At 37.0% G+C, this 25,426-nt stretch overlaps 1 protein-coding gene across 10 annotated transcripts in view; it reads right to left on the reverse strand.

Annotated features, from left to right (window-relative positions):
- Positions 1–25,426, reverse strand: part of NLGN1 (neuroligin 1) — a 426,523-nt gene that overhangs the window by 170,471 nt on the left and 230,626 nt on the right. For 9 of the 10 annotated variants that reach the window (XM_071438049.1, XM_071438047.1, XM_071438048.1 and 6 more), the window contains one exon: positions 20,838–20,990. The exons of the other annotated variant lie outside the window; for it this stretch is intronic. In XM_071438049.1, the coding sequence (XP_071294150.1) occupies positions 20,838–20,990 (153 nt within the window). The remainder of the gene's footprint in view (positions 1–20,837; positions 20,991–25,426) is intronic. 10 annotated transcript variants of the gene reach the window in all.

Here is a 25,426-nt window from a genome sequence, read left to right on the forward strand (position 1 = left end):
AGAAAATTGCCCAAGCTGTTATAAATGACATACACAAGGAAATATATTCCCATTTTTTTCTTAATTATAACTAAGGAATGGCATTAAAATTCTTTCTACCATTTTTCATATGCTGTTCTTATACAAATTACTAAAAACTAACATCAAAGGGGAACAAATGAAGAAGGGAAGTGAAAAAAACATCTATTAGGAATTTCCCCTCAAGAAAAAAACAACCAACAACAAGAAAGGAGAACAGAAAAAAATACCCATAAACCAAAAAAAACCCAACCAAAAACAAACCCAAAAACACTGCAAGCAAACAAAGAAACAAATAAAACCCCCCAAAAAATCCCAAGGAAAAAATTACAGCCACTTGGAATATTCTGTACCATCACAAAACCTAAAAAAGAGTAATTTACTCAAGCATTTTTATGAGTCAGAAGGAAAGTTATCCTTTTAGCCTGCATATTTATCCTGAGCACTGTCATGGAACACAAGAAAAGCCAGAGGCAAAAGCAACACAAAACAAACACAAACCCAAAACCAACACTCTTTCTCCCCAAATCCTCCCAGTCTATAAAAACAACTTACAAACAAAAATTATGGCTTTTGCCTCACAATGAACAGGGTCAGCAGAAATTTTTCTCTTGTAAAATCTGTCTTTAACAGAATCCCTAATTTACTCTTTTTTGTCTCAGAAAGGTGAATAAAAATAAAAGGAGAGGAAGTCAAATAGTATCTGCAAGAGTTGATAGGACCAAGGATAAAATCCTAAAATGGCTGATTGTGTACCAGTTTTCTATCCCAGTAGGCTGCTGCTCACACTTGTTTTTAAGGGCTGATTCATCCTGGTTTCCATTGGATTTCTGCATCACCTGGATTACAGAACTCTGCTTTGCAGCTGACTCCGTGCAGCATTATATTTTGTATTATTTTATTTCCTTTCTATTTAAAAGCAAAATCTTGCCCAGAATTGGAAGTTTTCCATTCAGGCAAGCAAGAAAGGATTTTCTAGCTGATTCACCAATACTTTTTCATGGAGCTTCATAGACCAAGTGATACCATTAGATTTGGTGTTGCCAGGACAATTTAATAACAATTGGAATCTTGTGTCTCCCTTAAGTTCCTGGGGGAAAATGGACCTAAATTTATATGATTTATATCTGGTTTACAATAGGCAGAAGGTGAAAAAAAAATTTTTGCATTTCAGATCCATATATTCTAATAATGACCTAGAGATGAAGAGGAGTCTGAGCTGGGCATTACAAAGCTAAGAATTCTAGGCAAAAATCCAAAAACTCAGACTGCTGGGGATTCCTTTCCTACTGACACTTGTCCATTGGCAATGACATGTAAAGAACTGATATTTCAGAGACTGGTCACTAGCTACTGTGGGATAGATTTTTTACATTTCAAGTAATCATTTAAAGGCACAAAGCAAAACTTGGTTGTAGCTAGGAATCCACTTCATCCATTTTTACTAATTCCTTAAAACCCTTTTCACTTTTATGCATTCCTAGTCCATGTATGCTTCAGAAATAGGACACTATTATAAGAAATCCTTTCCTGGTCAGAATCAAGAGTGTGTGAAAAACTGCTTTGAAGCAGATGGCTACTTGTGAAGGGGTTAAAAAAATCATAGCAAACATTTGGATCCTCTAAATATAGATTATTTCACCTAAAGTACATTATTTATAATATGGATGAACCGATACTTCTTTTAAAAATAAGTTTAATTATAAATCAAATACAAGTCTAAAAGACATCCCTCTCTGACTGACTGAAAGACTAAAAATACTTTTTCTTTAATAGTCCCCATCTCCTGAAAATTATGCTTCATCTTCTTGTTGGCTGAGGGACTTGCAAAAGCAGCACATGAGATATCTGGGCTAGTGGGATGCTGGTCAGCCTGGCTCCTTTGGGCCAGTGTTTTCAGGGATTTGTTCATTATCCCTGTGGGATTGCCCTGTTGGTATGAACTCAGGGCTAAACAATGAGCTAAACAAAAACAAACAAACAAACAAAAAAAGGTTTTTTGAGATCAGCCATAATTTTTCCCATTACAGAAACAATAGACTGGCATTCCTTGAAAAAGTCTCCACCCACCCAGGTCTCATGAAAGATGCTTTCCAAACCCAGTGGAGGCAGCTGCTCAGGGTGTATTTATCTGACTATATTTAGTATCACACCACACTGACTGTTGAGGAGATGATGACATTTGGGCTCGCTTTTCTTGCTGATTAGTAAAGCAACAATTTTTCATATTTCCTTATATTTCCTTATTTTTCCCTGTTGTTTGACAAATATTGATACTCTCAGACTCTCAGGCTCTGATGTAGCAAATGTATCCCCATGACTGCAATTAACTGAGGTGAAACAAACTGGACCACTTACTGAGAAAAATATGCATGCACTTAAAAACTTGATGAGTACTTCAGCTAAAGAACATTGCATCAATTTTAGGCAACAGCCTTATTTCAGCAACATCTTTGATGCCCAAAATCTGTTTGAAGATACACTTGATAACACATCCCATTGTTTCCTACAGTTTCTCTCACTGTTAATCATGGGATTGAAAGCTGTGTGCTTCATTTTATTTTCATAGACTCATATATAAATTTTCACACATAAAGATTCAAATAGAATGGATCAAAATATGGCTGAATTTTTACAGAGGTTTAAAAGCCCGTTTTACAAGAAAATAGTGCTACTGATGCCATTTCCTGCACAGAGCATCCGTCAGTATCAAGGGAAGCATGATGATATCTGTAACAGTTTAATTTTCCAAGTAAATATGGAAATATTTTCCTGTCGTGCATCAGCAAAACCAAGCAAGCAAAAAAAAAAAACACCCCAAAAGCTCAACAAAAAAAAAAACTCATACAGAATGTCAGAATATTCCCAGAGGCCTAAAATATGAGAATTGCAAAATCAGCAAATTTTTGTGTAAGATAAATCAAGTAAAATAATTTGGGACATCTGTAGCTGCAAACACTAGTGGGAATGGCAGCCAGCCTACCTGATTGCAGTTACTCCCAAAACCTGGTTGTGTTATACACACAGAGTTACCCAGTAATATATTGGGTCACATTTTACCTTAAATGCCCCAGCTGCTTTTACAAAATTTGGTCCCACCTTAATCAGTGTCCTGCCCTGTGCCCAGCGTGAGATCTGCACTGTGGCTTTGCCCTGATGAAAAGAATTTCCCCTTCAGGTTTGGTTAGAAACTTAAACAGCTGCTTTGTTTCAAAATCCTCTGAGAAATCTAACTTTAGCCTGAATATAATGTCAAAAAATGTCAACAAAAGCTGTCTCCCTCTAGAAATGATCTTTTGGAACAAGCTGTGGTTGCAGTGCAGTTCAGCAGTTCACAGCAATCTGCAGGAGCACTTTGTACCTCCACTTTGAGGAGGCTGGAGTCCCATAGGGAGCTATTCTTTTTTCCAGTATATTTGACATGTTCAGTTGCTAGTGCTCATTATGGTCATTATGAGTTATTACTGCTCATTATGCTGTTAGGCAGATGACACCTAGATTTACTGAACTGATGCTGATGGGGGTGGAAGAACCTTTCTTCTGAGGTACAGATCTTCTTCTATAATCAAAAAGGAGAGCTAAAAATGGTTGAGATGAGAGGAAGAAAAGGAGGCATTGAAAGAAACACCACACTTTCAAACCAAAACTGGTGACATCAAAGCCACATCTGCCACTGAGTGTCGTGTATACACAGCCCTTTTACATTCACTTCCCTCTGTTTGTCTCTAGGAACCAAGTAGCTCAGAAACAACAATGAATCTAAGCTAAATTAAAGAATAATTCCATTATTACTGTTCTATTTCCTCTGTTCCATCACTCACGCAATGACACACATCACTTTGGCCACTTACTTTACTGATAAAATTTTAGATAGCCTTATGCATTACAATAAAATTATCCTCTCAGACAAAAATAGAAATACTGGCATGGTCAGTTTCTGAAAATATTACCAAAAGCTGTACAGCAACAGGACTCCCTGTAAAAACTACTCAATTGCAAATTTACTTTTTCCATTTCCCATTAATACAGATGCAAAAAAGTAGCAAGAAAAGGTCAGTCCCATGAAAACTTACAACAGATTAAACTGCTTAAATAAGTTATCAAGTCACTTTTCCCATCCATCATTATTTACTTTTTAAAGACTTTGATGAGTAATTCAGCAGAGTGGGGAGAATACATGACTTGCTGTGATATTTGATTTAGTTTTTTTTTTATGTGAAGAGAAAGAGGTTAAGCCTCCTGAAAACCAAACGGATCATGATGCCAGATCTCTGATCTCTCCTCTAACACTAGATGTAAGGGTAGAGTAAATTCTGGCTTTCAGAGTGACACAGGTCCTTTATTGACTCCCCTGAGTGTCACACAATTCTCAGAGCACTCGAAGTCCTGGAATGGAATCCCTGAGGGTGTGTGGTGCTACAACAGCTTTAAGTGTTCTGCACTCACTGGTGAAAAGTGCCTTGGACTGGCTGGAGGATCAAGGGAAGGGAAAATGCCACCAAATCCCACTCCTTGGTGTAAAACCAGGGAGAAGTGGGCAAGAATCGTTCCCCTCCTGGGCTCCACTCAGCTGAGCACAGCCAGGCCAGTGTTCCCTGGCTGAGGGACAAAACAAATGCCATCGAGATGGAAAGTGTGGGATGAGATAAATTATCTTAATCTCCCTGTTGCATCCCAGGAAACAAATATTTGGACTGTACACATAGATACAGTATTGGAAGTCTCGGAGTCGTAAGCTCCACCAATCTCTCCGTAATGAATCAAAGAGAAAGTCATTAATTAATTAGTCAGGTATAATTAACAAACAGATAAATAGTATGCAGTGGGATTTCTGTAATCCAGAGTAGTTTTAGCAATCTGGGTAAATCCAGTATTGTCCCTTCTGCTTGGCAATAATTGTAAAGGGCACTAAAAATCTTTTTTCTTACCAGATAAATCAAGCCAGAAAGGCTTGATACCCCAGCATTGTGATACAACATGCCAGCTCAAACTTATGGCATATCAATTCTTTCCTGCTAGCCAAATTTTTAGTGGTGGAAATCTCTAAAGAGAAAGAAAAAGGAATAAATATGCATATCTTTCAACCTCTAACAGATTGAAATGGAGTTGTTCTGTCAAGAACGACAGCTTGTATCTGCTTTAGGTTGTTATCATTGTGACAGGAGGAATGCAACTTTTAAATAAATATAAATAAATACAAATAAATATATATTCTGACTCAATTTCCTAATCATTAACGAAGGAATTCTCTGAACAGCTTTTTGCTGCTGACTAACCATTGCCTGATGGCTAATCCTGCACCAATAAATATAATCTAGTGCTTTATGATCAAGAATTTTATTGCCAGATGTCAGGAATGCAGTGGACAATTACATCACATTTTAAATATGGGGCTTGATCCAACACTATTAAAATTAATGAGTTTTTTATTGCCTGAAATTTGCTAGAATCAAGGACATAATTAAAAGTTATGGTTGCACTTTTAAGCACAATCTATGCATTTGTGATAACCCTATTCACAGTATGTAATAATAGTGTGACTGTATTGTACATAAAAAGGCCAGTATGAGGTAGTTTTAATTTGGAAAAAAAAAGTTGTTTTCAATATATGGGTTTTGTTTACTTAAAAAAAATATATACTATTGTGATCCAGTAAAATTCTAAAATGGCTTAAGATAATCAAGAATAAGTGCCCTTACAATTACTAATATTTACTGCACAATTGATACATCAGCCAAATATTGGTCAAGTGGAAATCACACTTTTTCCTGCACTGAGATTCCAAGGGGAAAATATTTATTTTTCCAGTTTCCTTCAGAGAAAATCTTCACTATTTTCTTTGCTGTATTCTCCAAGAGTCAGACTGGATAAAAATCTATTCTATGTTAATTTTACCCATGTAAGCAACCAAACTGCAATCAGCAGAGCTACTCATATTTACAGTTAATCAGGACCAACAGAACTCATAGAGGTTATAAACCCACAAAACCTTTTTTTAGCAACAAGGGCCAGGCACACCAAGAGAAAGAAAACATCAAACCCATGTTTTTTAAAGGGTCTGTATTTCCTCCTGTACTTTTTCTGCCTACCCTGCTCCTGAGATAGCCTTTATTGTATCTCAGACTCTCCTCTCCTTCAGGCTGATGTGAGACTGTGGGGCAACAAGCAAATCACAGAACATTTAAGGCTGGAAAAGACCTCCAGGATCATCAGGTCCAGCCATTAACCCTGCTGTGTTCATCACCCAACCACATCCCCAGTGCCACAGCTCCACCTCTTTTTGAACAGTCCCAGGACAGGAATGGCACAGCTTCAGATCTGGGAGCACAAACTGTGCCTGGAAAATACCAAGAAACTTAAAAAGAAATAGACATCTTTCTGAAGGAATTAATGAGGAGCAGAAAATGGAAATTGGGACTGTCCTGAGCAGGACCAGGAGTTGGAGCTTGATGATCCTTGTGTGTCCCTTCCAGCTCAGGATATTCAAGGTTTCTGTGGAATCATAAGGCAGAACAGTTTGGTGCAGTAGGAAATGCAGTCTTGTCTAACTGAAATAAGAGCAGCACTGATTTTGCTCTTTTTCACATAGCCTACAATTTCATTCCTGGTTTTAAAAAATTTCATGTATTTTTAAGATCTTTAAAGTTGCTCAGTATTTGGTGCAAATCCATTCCTGTAGTGCTATTTGTTAAAGATCAGAGAACTCTAAAGAAAACTTTAGCACATGTTTAAAGTTGTTTTAAATTACACAAATTGCTAAAACTCCTACATTCTCTCTTTCCATCCTTTAGTGCCAAAGAATGCTTGCTAGTATGGCACAGAAAAAGGAATTGTGAATTTTATAGCACAGCAAACAAGTGATTGTTTGTCCTGCTGGGTGTTAGTTCTGACCCAGGTAGCAGTGTTTTATAGTCTGAAGATCAAAGTGCAGCTTACCCATCCAAATCACATTTCAGCTTTGTTTATTACTCTCTTAACCTTTCATCTGTGCTTTACACAGTGCTGAGAAATATAAATATAAAAAAGGTTCAGAAAGCCCTCTTTTGGTGACTCATCTTTAGCTATCATACTATAGCAAGCTCTTTGCTTTTCTTAAAACTCTTCCATCTTTAAAACTACTATAATATTCCTTCTGAAAAATGAGTGACTTAATGTACAAAATACATTTTCAGCTTTCAGAAAAAGTACTTCAACTTGTTTGATTCACCCTAGAAATACTGCTGTTTAAAGAGTTGATAGTATGGAAAAGACTTAATGAAATAATAAAGTTTGTCACTAATATTTGGTTATATTTTTTTGTAGTCTTTTAAAACTAAAATTTTGTGGGGGGAGGATTTTTTAAAGGAGATGCAGCAAATAATATCAGATATATGTAAATATTCTCAGGGGAAAACAAACCCATTTATCAGTTGTATTCTTACAGAGAAATCCCCAAAGATGTCTCTAAAACAGATTTCTGGGTTCTGCATGTTGTTAAGCACAGGATATTTAACCTCATTTTTGCAACTGCTTCATTCCAAAACATTTCACTACCTGGATTTACTGAGAAGCTGCTTTAAAAGTACCTTCAATCTGCTTCATTCATGTCAACTGCAGCAAGCTATTAGCTGTAATTGGCAATTTAATTTTTTTTCCTTTTTGCTGCTTTTAGTGTATGATCAACTTCCAAAAAGTAAGGTGTTAGAATTTCACTAATGTTCCCTAAGCGATGCATTCATCCATAGCCCAGGCAAATTTTACTATCAAATTGGTCTTTATCAAAATGTGATTTTTCAATATGCATCAAGAGATGTGAAAAAATATGTCCTCAGGAATTGCCAAATTGTCTGGAAAAGGAACAGTGAGATGAGTGACAGCACAGAAGAAACACCTTGGCATGACAAAAACAAAGAAAAATCTGGGATGCAGGTGGCTGGGTGCTGAACCTAAATAAATGACACCAAACGAAAACAAGCCAACATCCAGCTTGCACTGGATCCTTTCCTAAGAGATAAAAAAAGACAAAGAAGGGAGAGAAAATGTAGTCTTCCATTGTCTTACAGCTTGCAGGTAATCTTTAGGATTCCTTAAAATCAGGTGCTCCATTCCTGAAAACCCAAATTCCAGCAGAGAAAGCTCCAGCGTAAGATTTACATGATCCAGCCTGTGACCATTTGATTCCTACCCACCTCCCTCCCCCTGCTCAAGTCCTGGGTAATGCTGCAGTAAGGGCAGGGCTTACCAAAAGGCCTGGGAAGGCTTAGGTGTGAAAAAGTTTCTGCACCTCTGCTCTGGGCATAAGCCTGGTTAAGTTTTCAGCAGACAGATCATTATCTCTCACTGCCAGGCTGTCAAAACAGAGCCAATTTTCTCCATTGGGACGGTGGAATAAGTAATCCCCCCTGTGCCCATGAGCCACAGGCTGAAACCTGAGCTCATGTGATTGATAACACATCAAAAATAGGTAGTAGTGTGGCTATTGCTTTGCAGAAAAGTTGGGTTTTTTTCCTTATATAATGGGCAAATTAATTTTCAGGTGGGCCTGGACTATGCAGAGAGAAGGTTTAATAAGATACTCAGGTGTTTAAAAAAAAAGATAAGTAAAGAAATATAACACATAATCAGGTGTTAAAAGACCAGGTAGATGTCTAGAGAATGATTCATCTTCTCCCTCACAGGACTCAGGACCCACTGCTCTGCCCAGAATCACAGCTGGGACCTGTGGGGACCTCAGTTCACCACCTCCCCTGCTGGACCAGGGTCAGCTAAACCAGGTTACTCAGGTTTAGAGTATCTCTGTGCACTGGAGACTCCCCAGCCTCTCTGGGCAACCTGCTCCAGCATCTGGCCACCCTCAGAATAAACAAGGTTTTTCTTTTTGGACTTTCCTCTCTACATGGCGCCCACTGCCACTTGTCCTTTTGCTGGGTGCAACCAAGGGTCTGAGTTTGTTTTTTTAAATCTTCCTCGTTCTTTATAAACTCTCATTGAAGCCAGTGAAAGCCACACCCCTTTACCTGCTTGTTTTGATTTCCTTTGGCTTTTTGCATCTTGCTGGCTTGGCAGGGAGAAGTTAGGGAGCAGGTTCTGAATATGTTTCTGCCGGGTTCTGAAACTTTGCTGGATGACTTTAACAACTAACTGCTGGCACACATTGATCACCACAAGTAATTTTGTTTCTTTCAGCGAGATTGATTATCTTTACCTAAATCATAGAGGTCTCCTGGGAGGAAATACTGAGAAACTGCAGAGAATGTGATGGGAAAAGCTTTTAAAGGACTACAAAGTTTTAGCAGCAGAAAAGGAAGAGCTCATGTAAATGAAAAGCACAATCTCATGACAAAAGCTCTCATCTGTACAGTCACACAAAGGAACATATCTATTTCCATCATCCAAATGCCAGCATTCAGTCATTAATGGGAAATAAACCCTCTGGAGCTCATTTTTCAAAATTGTTTTGTTGGAGTGTTGTAAGGGAACCATATAAAAGCAGAGCAAGGCTCACACACTCTGAATGCAATATCCAGAATTTGTTCAGATTCTTTTGGAATGCTGCAGACTCCAGGAGTGGTGAGCCACAGAGGTGCTGGCAAGAAGGGGAGTGAGAGACAGAAACAAACACATGGAGCCAGTTTTCCTTGGTGCTCCAGGCAGCAGAATCAAAACCTGCACCTCCTTCAGAGACCCTGCACCAGGCTGTTCTTCTATAGCTGCCAAACCTCGTCTGTACAAACAGAATATTTCCTGTTTGCTCGTGGTCCTGGTAAGAAAAGATCAGGTTCTAGCAAAGCTGATGGTTCCTAATGACAGCTGCTCACCTCCACCTTGCAAGAGAACCTGCTCTGTGATAGCCTGGAGCTGGATCTGGTTGCAAGACAACATTGTCTGCAAGACAAGGGCTTTTTTCAATGTTTTTTAAGATGATCCAGACTTTTTTCTAACCCTCAGCTGCATCTTTGATACATTAGCCAAGCAATGATCTTTGATCATAGCCAAGAAATGATATTTTTTGTTCATATTTTGCACGTCTCAAGAAAAGAAAAAAAAAGGTTAAAACTGAGAATTTATTCTTCATAATACTTTTTCAATATTATCAGTTCCACAACACCTACTGAATACACTCCTGTTTGTAAATTTGTTTGTACACAGCACTTTCAAAAGAAACCTATCAACAAGAACATCTGCTGCCATGACTGGATTTGAACCAGAGATCAAAACACTACTTATGAAATATTTATAAAAAGAAACCAGCCAACAACTATATAGAACTTTCAAAGGATAAAAAAGCAACATTATGCGCTTATGAGGGGGAAAGGAAAAGAAATGTGTGCATTGTTTTAAAGCCATTTAAGAATGGAACCTTAAACCTGAAATTGTGATCACTACTTCTACAGCATTTACCTAGAAAAACTGCAAAGATGAAATTCAGGCACTTCCACAGATGTTGAATTTTGTTGTTGCTGGAAAATGCAGGTAATACCTTGTATTTTTCAATAACGTTTGTAAAGCACATCTTTAGCTGGAGGGAACCCACATTAGAAAATCTCTGTGCTAGCAAGGTAGTTGTCAAGTGATTTCTTTTTTATCAGAAAGAAAATAAATGAAATTGTGAGTACCTTTATGAAATAGTAAGTACCTAAATGAAATAGTGAGTACCTTTAAGTTATCTTTAATAGCAATTCAAGAACCTAATGATAATCAAAATCCAAACAATGTGCATCCAATCAGCTATCAGGTACAACAGGAGAAATTCAATTATGAAAGGGGCTCTAAGCTTTAAACACAAATGATGTGCAAACCCATGAAGTATCAAAAGAAAAAAAATTAAGTAATAGAATCATAGAATGTTTTGGGTTGTAATGAGTCTTAAATATCATTTAGTTCCATCCCCTGCCATGGGCAGGGACATCTTCCACTATCCCAAGTTGCTCCAAGCCCCATCCAACCTGTCCATGGACACTTCCAGGGATCCAGGGGCATCCACAGCTTCTCTGGGCACCCTGTGCCAGGGCCTCACCACTCTCACAGGGGAGAATTTTTATTATATCTGACATAAACCTGCTCTCAGTTTGAGGCCATTCCCCCTTGTTCTCTCATTCCAGGCCCTTGTGAAAAGTCCCTCTCCATTTCTGCAGCTCCTTCAGGTGGTGGGAGGCCACAATTAGGTCACTCTGAAGGCTTCAGAATTAAAGGCTGAGCAAACCCAATTTTCTCAATCTTTCCCCATAGGAGAAGTAAATGATCAGAAAAAAATGGTGGAAAGAAAGTTAATATTCCTCCTAATGTGAACAATTCCCTTTCAGTCCACCATAATTTAGCCATCCTTGTTAAGGACTATATAATGGCAAAAGGAAAATATTTAGAGAACATTTTTCAAGAGGCCCCTAATAATGAAGTGAGTAATTATAACATCCCCAGGGTGCTCAGGAGTGCATTTTACAGGGTCATTAATGTGGTTCATGGGTAGCTGAAAGCACATGGCCTTTGGCCCCCCAGCACACAGGGGGCCCAGTGAAGGACACCCCGTGGTGCCCCTGCTGCAGTAAAGCCTCGGAGATGAAACGCAAACCCATCTCCAGTGCAGACAGCATTTTCCTGGAGCTGAAAGGAAAATTTCAGTCACAGAAGCAAAGCAATTAATGGGTGATAAACTACACCAACAAGCAGAGATGGGAACAAAAATTTTGGGAAGAAATTAATTTCTCCACGTGTTTGCTGTTGGAATCAGTGAGATGTCACAAATAACTGCTTACCAAACTCATTGGATGTTGGGACATAAGTAAACAAAACAGCTTAGGGATATGTTTTCCCAATCTTTTTGAAATTATTTGGAGCTATATGGTGCTCTGCCTCCTTTCTTTTAATATTTTGTGCTTCTGTACTGAACAATTCACTCTTCAATAGGAAAATAAATAGTAAAGAAATTTGTCAGCATACCTATTGCAATTTAAGATTCCTCAACCCAAATCCTGGTGGAAAGCCTTGAGAAAATTAGCAAATTGTAATGACTAAGGGATATTTCATTTAAAAAAGTCCAAGATCTGACAAAAAATTATGTTTAAAATCAGTAGAATTCTTGAATGCGTAGTGAGTCTCCCATGCAAAGGTTGCTCAAATCTCTTTCATTCTATTTCATTAGGATCTTGAAAAAATAGTGAGAAATTACTGTAGAACAATGTAAAATGCCAGTAAGATTTATTTCTCAAGCAATAAACCCCCTGAAACATGGAGGCTATATTTCAAATTCTTAATTAAAATGTATAAGTGATCCTTCTTTTCTCAAAAATATTTTTAGCTTGCAACATATACAACCAAGATATATTCAAAATACTTTTGCAAATGCATTAGTACCTAGCATTTATATTTGCTGGAAGGCAATTTTCATACTTTGCTTAACAAGGGATATTCACCAATATACAACATTTCCTCTGGCCTTTCAGAGAGCTTCGCATAGCAGTTTTTCATGGAATGATGTATTCAAATGCAGTTTTTGCCAAAATAATATTTATTTGCCAGTACATCTTGGGAAATAAGAAATCAGTATCAAACAACAGTCTCCTATATATTCTCCATTAGAAGGTAATGCAAATTGCAACATTTTTACTGTAGTATTTTCTAGGTTGGCTGAGTCAGGCATTTACACATGGGTCACAGATTAAATAGAAGAAAAAATTTAGGACTCTCTCTCTTGCCAGTACTGCTGCCAAGAGAGTTTTGTACCTTTAGATCTATTGTTCACATTACTCTTTTTAACCATTAAAAAGTGCTGCTACCTCCTTAAAATACAGATCTTGTTCAACTGACTCAAAGATATCATGAGGTACTACATCAAGGAAGTATCAGAATAATATTTGATCTAGTACCCATATATGTAAACTAATTTGCACACGAAAAACCCATAAAATGAGAAATTTTATGCAATTGAAGTGTGTGAAAAATGAGAGCAATATTTGCAATGGAAATCCCTGTCAAGTTATCTTTTGCTTCCAAAGCCCCACAGTATACAGAAGTGCTTAATTTAAGCTTCAGAAAACTATTTTAATATATGTAATTAAATGCCATCAACCGGGAATTTAGAAATATTCTACTGGTCCCATTACTTCTATCATAAATGGTGAACGAATTTTCATCCACCTGTTTTTCTGGGTATGAATTACAGCTTCATAAAACTTAGGACCCACCCAGGCTGGGCACAGACCTGACTTGGCTGCTGAGCTGCAGAGAATTTCTTAATGTCTTCCTGCTTGGGTTGAAAAACAGAATATTGGGAACTCAGGGGATTATTTCTGTTTGGGAATGCCATGCAGTGAGATACAAATTGCATTAAAATCCCAATTTATCCCCACCTCTTGGCTTACAGTCAGGCAGATCCTTTCCTGGGAAGTCTGGCATCCTGGCAAAGGCAGAGCAGCCTTAATTCTGTTTGCTTCTAAGGATGGGGCCAAATCTGGCTCCCCAAGAAGTCTCCCATCCCATCCCAAGAAAAACAAAGGCCTAGGATACTGTATAGTGAAAAATGCAGGTACTGCTGCACAGCTGAAACATTAAGAATACAGTAGATTTTAAGGTTTTGGATGGGGATCAGTGATGGTGCAAAAGTAATTTGGTCAGATATTACTTGGAGCAAAGTGAAGGTAGTTACACAGAGCTAGATGACAAAAATTACAAATAATATCATGTAGGATAATAGGATCAAAGATTTTGACTTTTTTTTTCTGAGGCTGTGAGGTATTTATAACTTGTCTTCAGTGAGCTCTTTCTGCTTCCTATTTTGCAAATATTATCGTGCTGAAGTTTATTCTGCTCTCAAAGATAAATCTGCTATTTAGAAAAACTGGGATACTTTTATTATATGATTAAAAATTGATGAAGGAAGTTTATCTTACCAAAAAGTAATTTTTCTTGACAGAAATGACACAAACTGTTCTTATGCCAAAATGAATAGTTTTAAAGTGTGTTATTAGTTATTTTTCTGTTTACCAAAAAAGATGTCTAGAACATCAGAGTAAACATGTTATTTAAAATGTACCTGTACCAAGATAGAAACCTATTCAATGGCAAATAAAATTATGTCTTTGTGTCCTAAAAAATAGAGAACTGGTGTGTGTATGCATCTATCCAAGCAGGTGGGTAATGTCAATTGGCTGTGCTAGAAAAAGCACAAGTAGAAAAGCAATGGTTCATTTCAAGAGTGCACTATTTATTCATGGTTCCCATTTGATAAATATCCTGCCTGCTGTGCTTTGCAGTTGACCCTTTAAAGATCTCTAGTCAATAACCCATTGTTTACCTCACATCCATTTTGACACTTTGGTGGTACACATCCAAGTGTGGAAATCTCCCTTTCTCTGCTCCCCACCTCCCTTTGGCTGGCACTAAATCACCAAAAAAACCCCACTAAAATATCATTAATGACAGCAGGTCTGAGATTTGAATGCTAATTCTATTAATGGACCTAGGAAATTAGGACACTGCAAATCTCGATGAGCTGTGCTTGGGCCTCCTGCAAACTGGGCTGCCCTGAGGTTACCTGCTAGATTAAATAAGAATTGTCTAATACATTTTTAGAATTCTAAGATGTGTAAATCAGCCCTTGTGAAGTACAGCACCAGGGGGAATAGATAACTGCAGCACTCTCTCTATCTTAACTCCTTCTATTTATCTAGAATCAAATTCATTTGGAGGGCTTCATACCAAGACTCTGTGATGCCCCAGGCTAAGGTGGGATCAGATCAGGCCTTTTGGACACCTTCTCTACTCTGCAATCCTAAAATATTAAAATTTCATTTATACCTAAAGGAAAACTGTTATGAAGCTGCCAGGGATCCCTAAAAGTATTTGTAGATTACCATTCCCTGCATGTTCTTGCACTTCAGAAAACTTGAATGATTTTTGACTGCACATTTTGATGTGTTTTGCTATTAATTTTCCATCTTTACTTTCAATGTAATGTACTTTTAATTAGGCAATAATATATAATCTTCTGCTCATCTATCACTTTTACTCAAACATCTTAGGAAATGGATAATAGAGAAGAGGCTCATCAGAGACCCTTTAGAGGTGCAGCAAAGCTGGAATAAAATGCCATCTCCTGACAGTACCTTTAAGGTTTCATAAAAAGATAATGGATGTGCTTGTCACCAAAGCTAATGATCAAACATTTTCCCACTTTTACTGGATATTAAATTGTGAACTATAAAAGAAAACCCCACAGTCTAAGCAATGTAGGAAAAAGAGTCTTTGTACATTTTTTATCTCCTTTGATATCTAACTAACATAAACCTTCTTATTGCACTGTTACTTTCACTGAATGGCCACTATGCCATGAGATGCTTACTTTCACTGAAGTGAAAAGGCTTCTCTTCAGGAGACACAACTCTCCAGGTTGCAGAAAAAGAACACAATAGGCTTTCTTTGCAAAAGTACTAATTTGTTCACTAATTCAAGTGAAACAAAACACTAGTTCATCGCAGTATCTTTATAAAGTTGACCAAAGCTTTTTAATCTCATATGAAGCAATTTTTGAAAGTTTTATATCTAAATTTTATACATTATTTTTAATAATATTTTTAATCTTCTTTTTAATATTTTCAGTAGTGCTACCATGCTGTCAAAGTAAAGAGCAAGGCAGTAAAAAAACCCATTCAAACTATGTGATGGAGAGAATACAAAGTAAATCATTACCAAAATTAGGGTAAATCAAATTAATAAATTTGACAAATCAGAGTAACAGTGAAAAAAGCAGATCTAGTTTGAAAGCAATGGGCAAAAATGATGGTAGGTTATTCTATTTAAAAAGATAAAAGTATTAAAACAAAACAAAGCAGCACCCTCTAAGTCAATCCCAATGGAATTAGACCCCTGAAATAGGCAGGTATTTCCAAGTTGCACTGAAGTAGCTTCCATTAAAATATATTCTCATCTCTGTGACCTGCAAATGGTCAGCTGATAATTCTTCATCCCATGAAAGGTTTCACCAGGCTGCATCCTGGAATTGCCATAGTGCTGATGCACATAAACTTGCTCATAAAGGAAAGGTTGTGCTTTATTTTTTCTGGCCTGTTGGGAATGTGCAGCTCCTTGCTGAGAGCAGGATGGATGAGGGCAGAGGTTCTGGGCTTGGCAGAGGTTGCCCAGCCCTCACTGCAGGGCTGTGTCCTTGTATTTCATGCACCTCTTTAGCCAAAAAGAGGTTGCAGGTTGGCATCACTCTGCACAGCAGCAAATTCAAACCTGAGGTATTTTCCTAATGTATCCAGACACACAGCAGCAAAACATTTTATAGCATAATAAGACTCATCCTCTGTCACTAATTTATCCATAAAGCTCCAAGAGTCATTGAAAAAAGTTAAGAAAGCGCTTTTGTGACAGCGTTTTTCTCTTTGTTCTGTTTTCTGTCACTAATGTGTGTTTTATTTGGCATGAATGCTGCAGCCCAGCACAGCTGGCTCACACAACACACTGGTGAAAAATGGAATTTTGGACTGGAAAACACAACATAATTCTAACAGCTCTTCTCAGAAGCAGTTCTGTGCAGGAGGAGCAAGTACCTTTCCAGTACCCTCGTTCTTCTTCACATCGCTTCAAATTATGGGCAACCAGGCTCTGTCACAAGGGGATGCCCTGCACTGAAGAGCCCCATTGATTTCAGTGCAGTTGTTTGGGAAATAATGTACTGAGTAATGTTATCAGAGCTTTCAGTCTGCTGCAGTGACTTTACTTGCAGCATTAAAAGTAGCAACTAGAAGAAAAAAATTGAAGCGGTGGAACACCTGGATAAGTGTTTTCTATTCAGTTATCCCAGACAATGTTCTCAAACTAGAGGGTGACAGTATAAAGGCAAGGCTGAATTACAGTAAAGGTTCCTATATCCCCCTCAAAAGGGAAAATTTCATATAATTAAAGAAGGCATAACGAGGACAATCTGACTCATGGGTTTGCCTCCATTTTGACACAAATTTTGGTCTAAAAGTTTAGGATGTTTGCCTTTCCAAGGCAGATATTATGAATGCCTAACAGAAAATACAAAATACAGACCATTTTTCCTTTTTATTTATTACCACCTTTGATCCAGACCCTTGGAATGACAATTTACTGTTTCTGTAGGGACAACCACTGCCTCTTAAAGAGGAAAAAATGAGACATTTAAAGCACTACTCAAACTAGAGATTTCTCTAAGTCATTATTTCTGCTCCCTGTTCAGTTTGTGAGCTTCAATACAAATGCTTTTTTTCTATTAAAGTTCTATTAAGGTCCTGTGGCTTACAGATAACTAAGAACAAAGAGTATAAATTAATAAAATGGAGAAAAAAATTCCCAGTTAGCATAAACCAGCTCTCTCCTTTCTCTCCACTATTGAAATTGAAAGCAGTAGTAGCCAATGGTGACCCAAAGCATTCTCCTTCTCTAAATAAACCTTTCATAAGAAAGAACACAGAAAACAGCACTGGCAGTATTAAATCTGTCCATCATGATTTTTCCTGGATGTTGAATAGACTCCTTTTATAAATCTTTTCCATCTTCTTAATGAAAATTAAATAAAATGCTCCTGCTTTTTACCAGGTGGATATATATTGAGTAAACATTTGACATCTCCTATCAGCTGAGTTTAAAAACCAAACTTGTCTTCATATGTGTCCTTTCCCAAAAAGAAGCCATAAAGATATATCTGCACTGTCCTTCAAGGCTGTTAGACTGCTTCTGCAGTGCCCCTTCTTGGTGAAATTGCTTGCACAAGACTTGCATTTGGAAGGAATCTAAAGAGGACATATTGTGTTTCCAATGATTTCTTATTCAGCAGTCCCCAGTTTCCCAGGGCAAGCAGTTCTCTTTTCCATCTTCTTTATCTAAGGACAGTTTCTAACAGACTTTCATCCCCAGACTTGTTTCAAAGACAAAATTGGGCCAGGGAACCCACCAGAGCTTTGGGTTTTTGTTGGATTATTTGGTAAGCATATTTTGTTATTTTGTTTTGGTTTTTATTTTTATTTTAGATGCACTTGCTCCATCATTTTTTAATTTTTATTATTGTTTTCTCTTCACCAAATGGATTTCACTTTTAAGCATTTTCTAACATTTTATTTAGAAGTAAACCTTGCATCTCCAAAAAACAGAGTCCATAAAAAATTAGTCCATAAAACAAGGGATCTTTCAACTCAGAATAAACAGGAAAATAATCTGAACTGTCTGAATAATCTGAAGCTGTCTACTGTGGACTTAATAGTAATACTGTGAGTAATACCCTAATACCAAAATACATCCCCAGTCCCAAGTCTGGAAGAAGATGTTACTATTTCAGCTCTAAGCATTCATTGAATGATAATGATTTATCAGTTTATTTGTTTAAGAAAAGTCAACATCTTGGTGAAACGATGGCAGATGACTCACAGAGATCACCTATATAAAGACATCTATCCACAAAAGTCTGATACAAGAAACCAGATCAATAAAGGTCATGTGTAAGGGAGAAGACAGACCTTATTTCATCCCTACATCTTCTCATGTGATTAATAATTCCTTAAATTTTCCTTCTGCGTGTAAAGCCAGGCATTTTACACAGTGGTGAGGGAATATCCAGTATCCCATGGGCACCAGTCAGTGGAGCTGGACCTCTCACCTTGTGGGATGTGATCAGGAAAGGGAAGATGAGAATTTTTTCCCTATGCTTTTGTAAATCCATATCTGAATGTGACTGCAAAGGGTAACATTCTGCTGGAACAAGGAGGAACAAGAGCTTCAAGATATCAAAAAGTTAAAAGCTGATATCTACTGTGATTCTGCACAGTCCTACTCTGATGGTAACTGTAGATTAGAAAACAAGGAAAGGCAGGAAAAATTTAAACTGCTCAAACTTTCTTTTCTGATTGTTGCTCTGTTTCTCCCCTACCTATATGATCATACATCATCATTATTTATTTAATACATGACAGATAGGCATTGCAGCAAATACAGTAGATGTGTAGGACTTCTACATAAACAGCATTGGTTTTACTAAGAAAACCCTGCAAACCTGTTACAGGGTTTGCAGAATGTAGTGTCAAGTATTCATAGCAATCACTGGATTCTGCTGTGAATTTTAGAGGTTTTACTGTAATAGGTCCCACTTAAAATAAAATCAGGTCTTTGACCCTTGAGACTCAGTAAAGACCATGAAGCCCAAAGAATCACAAAGACATGAACAAAAATGAAATCCTCCTCAGCTGATGAGATGGTAACTGTGGGTTACCTCAGTGGTCAGTGTTAATTTACAAGTGCAAAAACCATTATCATCAACAAAGGTACAATAATTTTCATCTTTCAAGCAACTAGCCCTTTTAAACACTGCAATTACTAAGGACTTAGGAGTCAGACTTAATAATACACAAAAATAAACAGCCCTTTTAGATAATAGATACTTTCTTTTATACTGGCATATAATACAGAGAAATATTGTTTGAGACATCAAAGACAGGCACTGGTGCAAAACTGAAATGTTGATTAGAGGCACAGGTAGCAGATTATTATCTGCTGTACTAATATATGTCCAGGACTTTAAGTCATCACATAATTAGAAAACAGGAGGAAGAAAACCACACAAAATAGCAGAACTTCCTTACTTAAAGTGTTACACCACAAATGAAACCACCAGTACCAAGGAAATAAATCTGGAAATTATTCAGTCTCTTGAAAAAAAACAATCACAGTAGACTAAATTCCAAATCTAAAGTTAAAATTCATTCCCTTCCCCTGAAATTAGGAGATTAGGATTAGAATTTTTAACAAAAATGAAACTGTTGGAAGACAATTACCCAGATGAGCAAAGCAGAACCGACACACTTGGGGACTGGGTTGACCAAATTCAAAACACCAAGAACAGGGCAATGACAAAAACCAACAACCCAAAATAAAGCAGAGTAGCAGACACTTGAAAATAAAATTGACTGGTCTTCAGAATAAATTCCCTGCTGTTGCAGATGTTCCAGGGAATACCCTCACCCCTATGTCAGTATTCTGCAGTTACTGTTCTAATCTCCATTATATCCCAGGACCCAGCTCCTGCTTTCAGGAGTTCCATCATGCAATATGTTGGTAGAATATGCAGAACCCCCTAACAACCATGTTGTCTCAAGAGCTGGTGGACTTTATCATAAATGTGACTATTTTAAGAAAATAGCAGAGTAATTTTGTTTTCCATAAACACAAGGTACCAGAGGGAGACCACACACCTCTACCAACAGCACAAACACGTTCTAGTGAATGTATTTGAAACAATCAAAAGTAACTCTTTAATTCTCTAATTCATTACCTGGAAAAGAAATACTGGAGGTGTTTGAATGACACCCATACCACTTCTCAAAACCACAACAAAGCTCAAAACAAACATGTAAAAAGATGTTTTCATAACATCCTTCACTTTTTCAAAGCATGAAAAAATTGTGGTAATTAAAAGTTAGTCTCTTTCATTCCAATAAAAAACCCTACCCTCTATGGCTTAAAAGTTTTTTAAAAATTAATTTAGCAGTCTATGAATTAAAGGATCAGTGTTATTCACAAAAACAAACAAACAAACAAAAATGTAAAAAAAGAAAAAAAGGAAAAAAAAAAGAGAAAAACTCTTCTGCCTGGACAGCTCAGCAATGGGAATACCTGTTTCATGCAGCATGACAGCAGGCTCTTCCAGAAAATACCTGCAACATCTTTATATCTCATCCCCAGCATACAAACCTTGCATATGACAAAGAAAATTTTAAAATACTTCATGCCGCTCTTCTGCTTTTTTTTTTTTTTAAAGTACATTCTCACATATAATATGAATTGCATTGCAGATAGCAGGGATTAGTGGAAAGCTGAAAGCTTCTTACCAAGCACCCCAAGGCGATAGTTGACTGTGATGACTATCACATTCCCATAACTTGCTAGAACACTGCCATCATATAAATTTCCAGTGCCTTCCATGTAGGACCCTCCGTGAATATACACCATGACAGGCTTAGGTCCCCCACTGTCCCGAATGTCTGGAAAAAATATTAAGACACATTTTATCTCAAGAAAGCACCAAAGAAGATACATGCAAGATTTTAAATTTTTTTAAATTTTTTTTTTTTTTTTTTTTTTTTTTTTTTTTTTTTTTTTAGTGAGGTTATTTTTTTTTTCTCGAAGTGTTTCTCAAGCAACATCTTTTGCATAAGAAAATGGGCAGGTGGGAACAAGTGCTCCTTTGTGGCTTGCTCGTCACTAAAACTCCTTTTTTTTTTTTGAAACACTCTGAAAAGCAGAAAGGAACTGAAAATGGTAACACATTTGCTCAAAGGCAGTGAGGCATTGCTCTGATTCTGACCCTGCTGAGTTGAGTGTCTTCTGTGTAATGTCTACCAACATCAGAGTGAGCTCATTTTGGCTGAACACTTCTAAAGCTCAGTGCAACTTTCTAGTCTCTTAGCTAAGGGAAATCCAACATATTAAGATAAACAAGATTTCTGCTTGTACATAAAAGTGTTGATTTCTTCCTGTCCACTAATTTGTAAAAGGTACAAACAGCTGTCTTTGGATGGGTCTGCAGTTCGAGTTCAAAAAGTACTTGTAAGTTTTTTAGCACTTAGACCTTGAATTAAGATTATTGATAACTTCAGGGTATCCTGAAGTTTAAGGTGCATGGGTACTTAGTTTCCTAAATCATGAAAAGGACTGAGTATTTGAAAAAATAACTGCCTGAAACAATACTGAAAAATCCTCACCCTGCATTCAAAAAAACTGCAAGGCTATCAAAAGTGACATTGAAGGCAGGGAACAGTTTTAAAATGTTAGAAGCTCTGCCATTCTCTCTGACAAAAAAATTATATATTGCCGTAGTGTTTTGAGTTTGGGTTTAGGTGTCCCTCCACCCCCAATCAGTCCTATTTGAAAATGGATGCATCTACTCAGAATAAAATTTTGAATATATGAACAGTGTCACTGCTCTTGAGGAGAATTGTTCCTGAGTACCAATTCAAAACAGTTAGTTGGGCTGATATGTTTTTAAAAGTTGGGGGTTTTCTGTTGGACAGGAAATAAATAAGCTTAGGTGTAAATTTAAACTCTTACAGATGATTAAATTGCATTTTGTTCTGATTTACAGGGTGCCTGAGTCTCTTCCAACACCCAAATCATAAGATGCCATAATAGTCCCTCAAAATCAAAAAAGCCAATAGCAAGAAAGCATAGGAAAATTTCCCAGTGATGAACTCTTCTGAACATTCTGATTCAAAACCACTTTTTTTGTCATTATGACAGTATTCAAGTAACTTCTCTGATTGCTTCCTTCAGCGTTTGAAGAAACCTCAGATGTATTGTTTATCCCTTTGATTTGGGAGGATCTTAGTTTAGAAGCTTTCAAGGGAGCTCTCTGCAGAACTGTTGGAATTGTTTCTGAAGCACTGCAAGGAGTAGGTGGGGGCAGCTACACTAAAAACCCTGCTTTTGCAATGAGTTGAAAAACAGCAGCACAGATGTTTCTTTTTATAAAATGCCAACTGTTACTATTACTTTGATATTGATTCTGATTTGAAGAAAATGCCAGAACAGTCAAGATCAGAAATTGGACCTTCAATATTGGAAGTACTGGAAAAATCACTTATTCAAGACCAAAAGGATGATGAAAGGTTGTGCATGAAATTGCTTGTATTGCTCTCCTTGATTGTGCTTTTAGTGAGGGCTTTCTAAAATACAACTTTCAGAGTGTAAAGCTGCAGAGATTATTTATCTTCACTGTCCATAGGATGGAGTTATGAGCTTCTCAGGTTTAAAATCTACACTGAAGAAAAAGTCTTTCCAAATTCATATACTGTTTCTAGTAGGTGCTTGTTCTTAGTCTATGCTGCCTTTTTTTTTTTTTTGACACAAATATGGAAACGATAATAAATTATTAATCTGAAATCACTGTGTGACTGTTCCCAGCAGAAATTGTACACAGTTAATTGTATGCTTGATGGTAACACAGGGGGAAACTGTCTCAGAATTCTTCTTTAATTAAAATTACATAGAATTACAGAGCACCAACTGTGAGCAGCAATGAAATGTTGGTATCACTGGCCTGTATATCTGGAAAATAATATTGGAATATTTAGAAAAGAATGAGTGTCCTTTATCTGAGAAAGGAAGCACATATTCATGAATAAAAATCTCATATATAAGGAAGTTATTATTTGAATAATTTCTGTCTCTACAATACTGGTATTTTCTACTACTAATATCCTTGTCAAGATTACAGATCAGATAGATAAAGGAAGGCCAGTTTTCAGCTCTGCCTGTGTGCCATGTCAGAGCAAATGACATGCAGAATGAATTTTCCTCATTCTTCGCTTTGCCAAAGCCATCAGTCATAAGAGGAATCCCTCCCCCAAAAGGAAAACTCTGCCTCTGAGTGTCCTGGGCAGGGATCTAGTGCTGGAGACATCAGCCAGGGTGTGCAGCATTCAGCTGAGGCTGCTGGCACTTTGGCCTATGGATTATACAAAGCTCTTCCTGGGAAAAAGCAAGATCACTGCATTTTGGTCAGAGGTTTCATATCAGTTGCAGTCTACAGCCAGGAATATTTGAAAGGTGCAAATATTCAGCTGGGAGAGTGTTGTTTAAGCACAAATGTTATTAGCAACTGAGGTTATTAAATGATAAGATTGAAGGAAGAGAGCAAAAAAATCAAGAATTTTAATCAAGAATTGATTCCTACCTTAAAATGTTCTTCCATTAAAACTATCATCCTTTAAAACTAAACTGGAGGAAGAATTAAGATAATACTCTGTGAGGAGAACACTTGTGTATTAGTACAAAAGTGTCAGAAAGATGCACTTTTCAAAAAGTGTCCAACTCAATGAAGTAAATAATTGGTATTTTTGGTACTCAGGTACTTTTCAAAACCTGACCATAAATGATAAATCCTTTTTTTTTTTTTCCTGCAGGCCGGTGTCATTTTTATGCATGTACTGGAGTAATCTCAGGACACTGTATTTATACTTCCATATGCAGATTAATAGTTATTCATGGATGCAGATTAATAGTTATTTGTGTTTGTAGCTCATTCTGAACCTGAAGACTTTAGGTGTAAATGTGGCATTTCTGCCAAGGGTAGATTTATAGACTGATTTAATTTAGTTGTGTTCTGCAATTTTGTTGCCTTTTATTAAGTGTTGCTTTAATTAAAAACAGACACATTCATCTTTTCAAAGACATATGCAAGGATAGCACTGTTAAAAACCCTTCTCAAATTCAACTCAGTTCTGGTTTCAGTCCCACATAGGATCATTTTTGAGTGCTGTGATTTGTTTGGCTTTAAATTGCTAGTTCATAAAACATCTAAGTAGATCTTACTGCACAGCAGAGAATAACCTTATTTATATTACATATACATTAATTTTCTTGTAATTATTTCTATTATTCATTCTCTTCTGTACCTTTCTAATGTTTGTTGCATCTACTTTTTATGTCTCATCTTAATTGCGTTACAGACAATTTAGGAATAGGGCTGACTTTTATTCTATGTTTGTTACATTACACAACAGGGAACCAGGTCTGACTGTGAATATCAGTCACAATTGTCATATATAACAAAACATAATTATAGCTTCAGTCATTCAAAACTGCTGTGAATTGGCCATGTGACTTAACAAGCATAATTTGCATTGGAAAACCAAAATGGGAAAGGAAAAACAGCCTACCTTGAGACAACTTCACAGAAAAAGATAATTAGTTTAGCACCGATGTCACAAGCATTGCTTTTCTAGATGGCATAAAAAAATTGTGACAGCTTGATGCAGATTGCTAAGTAAATCTTGGGTTTTGAATGTGACAAAAGACTAGAACAGTGGAAAACTTTTAGATTGGTTAGTGCAAAACCTGTGTGTGCCCTCCATAGGGTGCTATGTGGGTATGTGTGTAACTCTTCCATAAGCTTTTCTAGAAAATCTTTAAGCAGAGCATGGTACCAATCATTGCTACTCTTAATAATTTTAAAGCCTTTCAACAGCATTTGATGTTTCAGTTTGAATCCATCAGATGCCTTATAGATGCACTACCATTTAATAAACTAGTGCACTTAGTCCTAATATTTAAACATCCATTAATACCACATTTTTAGAATGAGATATAAAACTAGATATCCTGAGACTATCAAAGTAACTCTTGAGCTTCTGTGAGGAGCTTCAGATATGTTTACTATTTTAAAATATAGCCTGCATCTATCAGGCCCCAGACAAATAGAATTCTCTCCCTTTCTTTGTTTTTCCTGCCTGTCAAACCAGGGGTTCATTCATGTGCACTCTCAAACCCTTAACTACCTTCACCTGAAAATTATTTGAGATCCTGATGGAGGACTATAGGAACGTTATCCTAGCATGAAAAAGGCCAAAGCTTTTACAGGTAAACATCTGGAGCAGATTCCCATTAGAGTAGGACCTCAATAGCCAGGTAAGCAGTCATT

This window comes from Agelaius tricolor, unplaced genomic scaffold (genome assembly GCF_023055355.1).
Source record: "Agelaius tricolor isolate 1412-34295 unplaced genomic scaffold, bAgeTri1.0.p SCAF_12, whole genome shotgun sequence".
Classification (NCBI taxonomy): Eukaryota; Metazoa; Chordata; class Aves; order Passeriformes; family Icteridae; genus Agelaius; species Agelaius tricolor.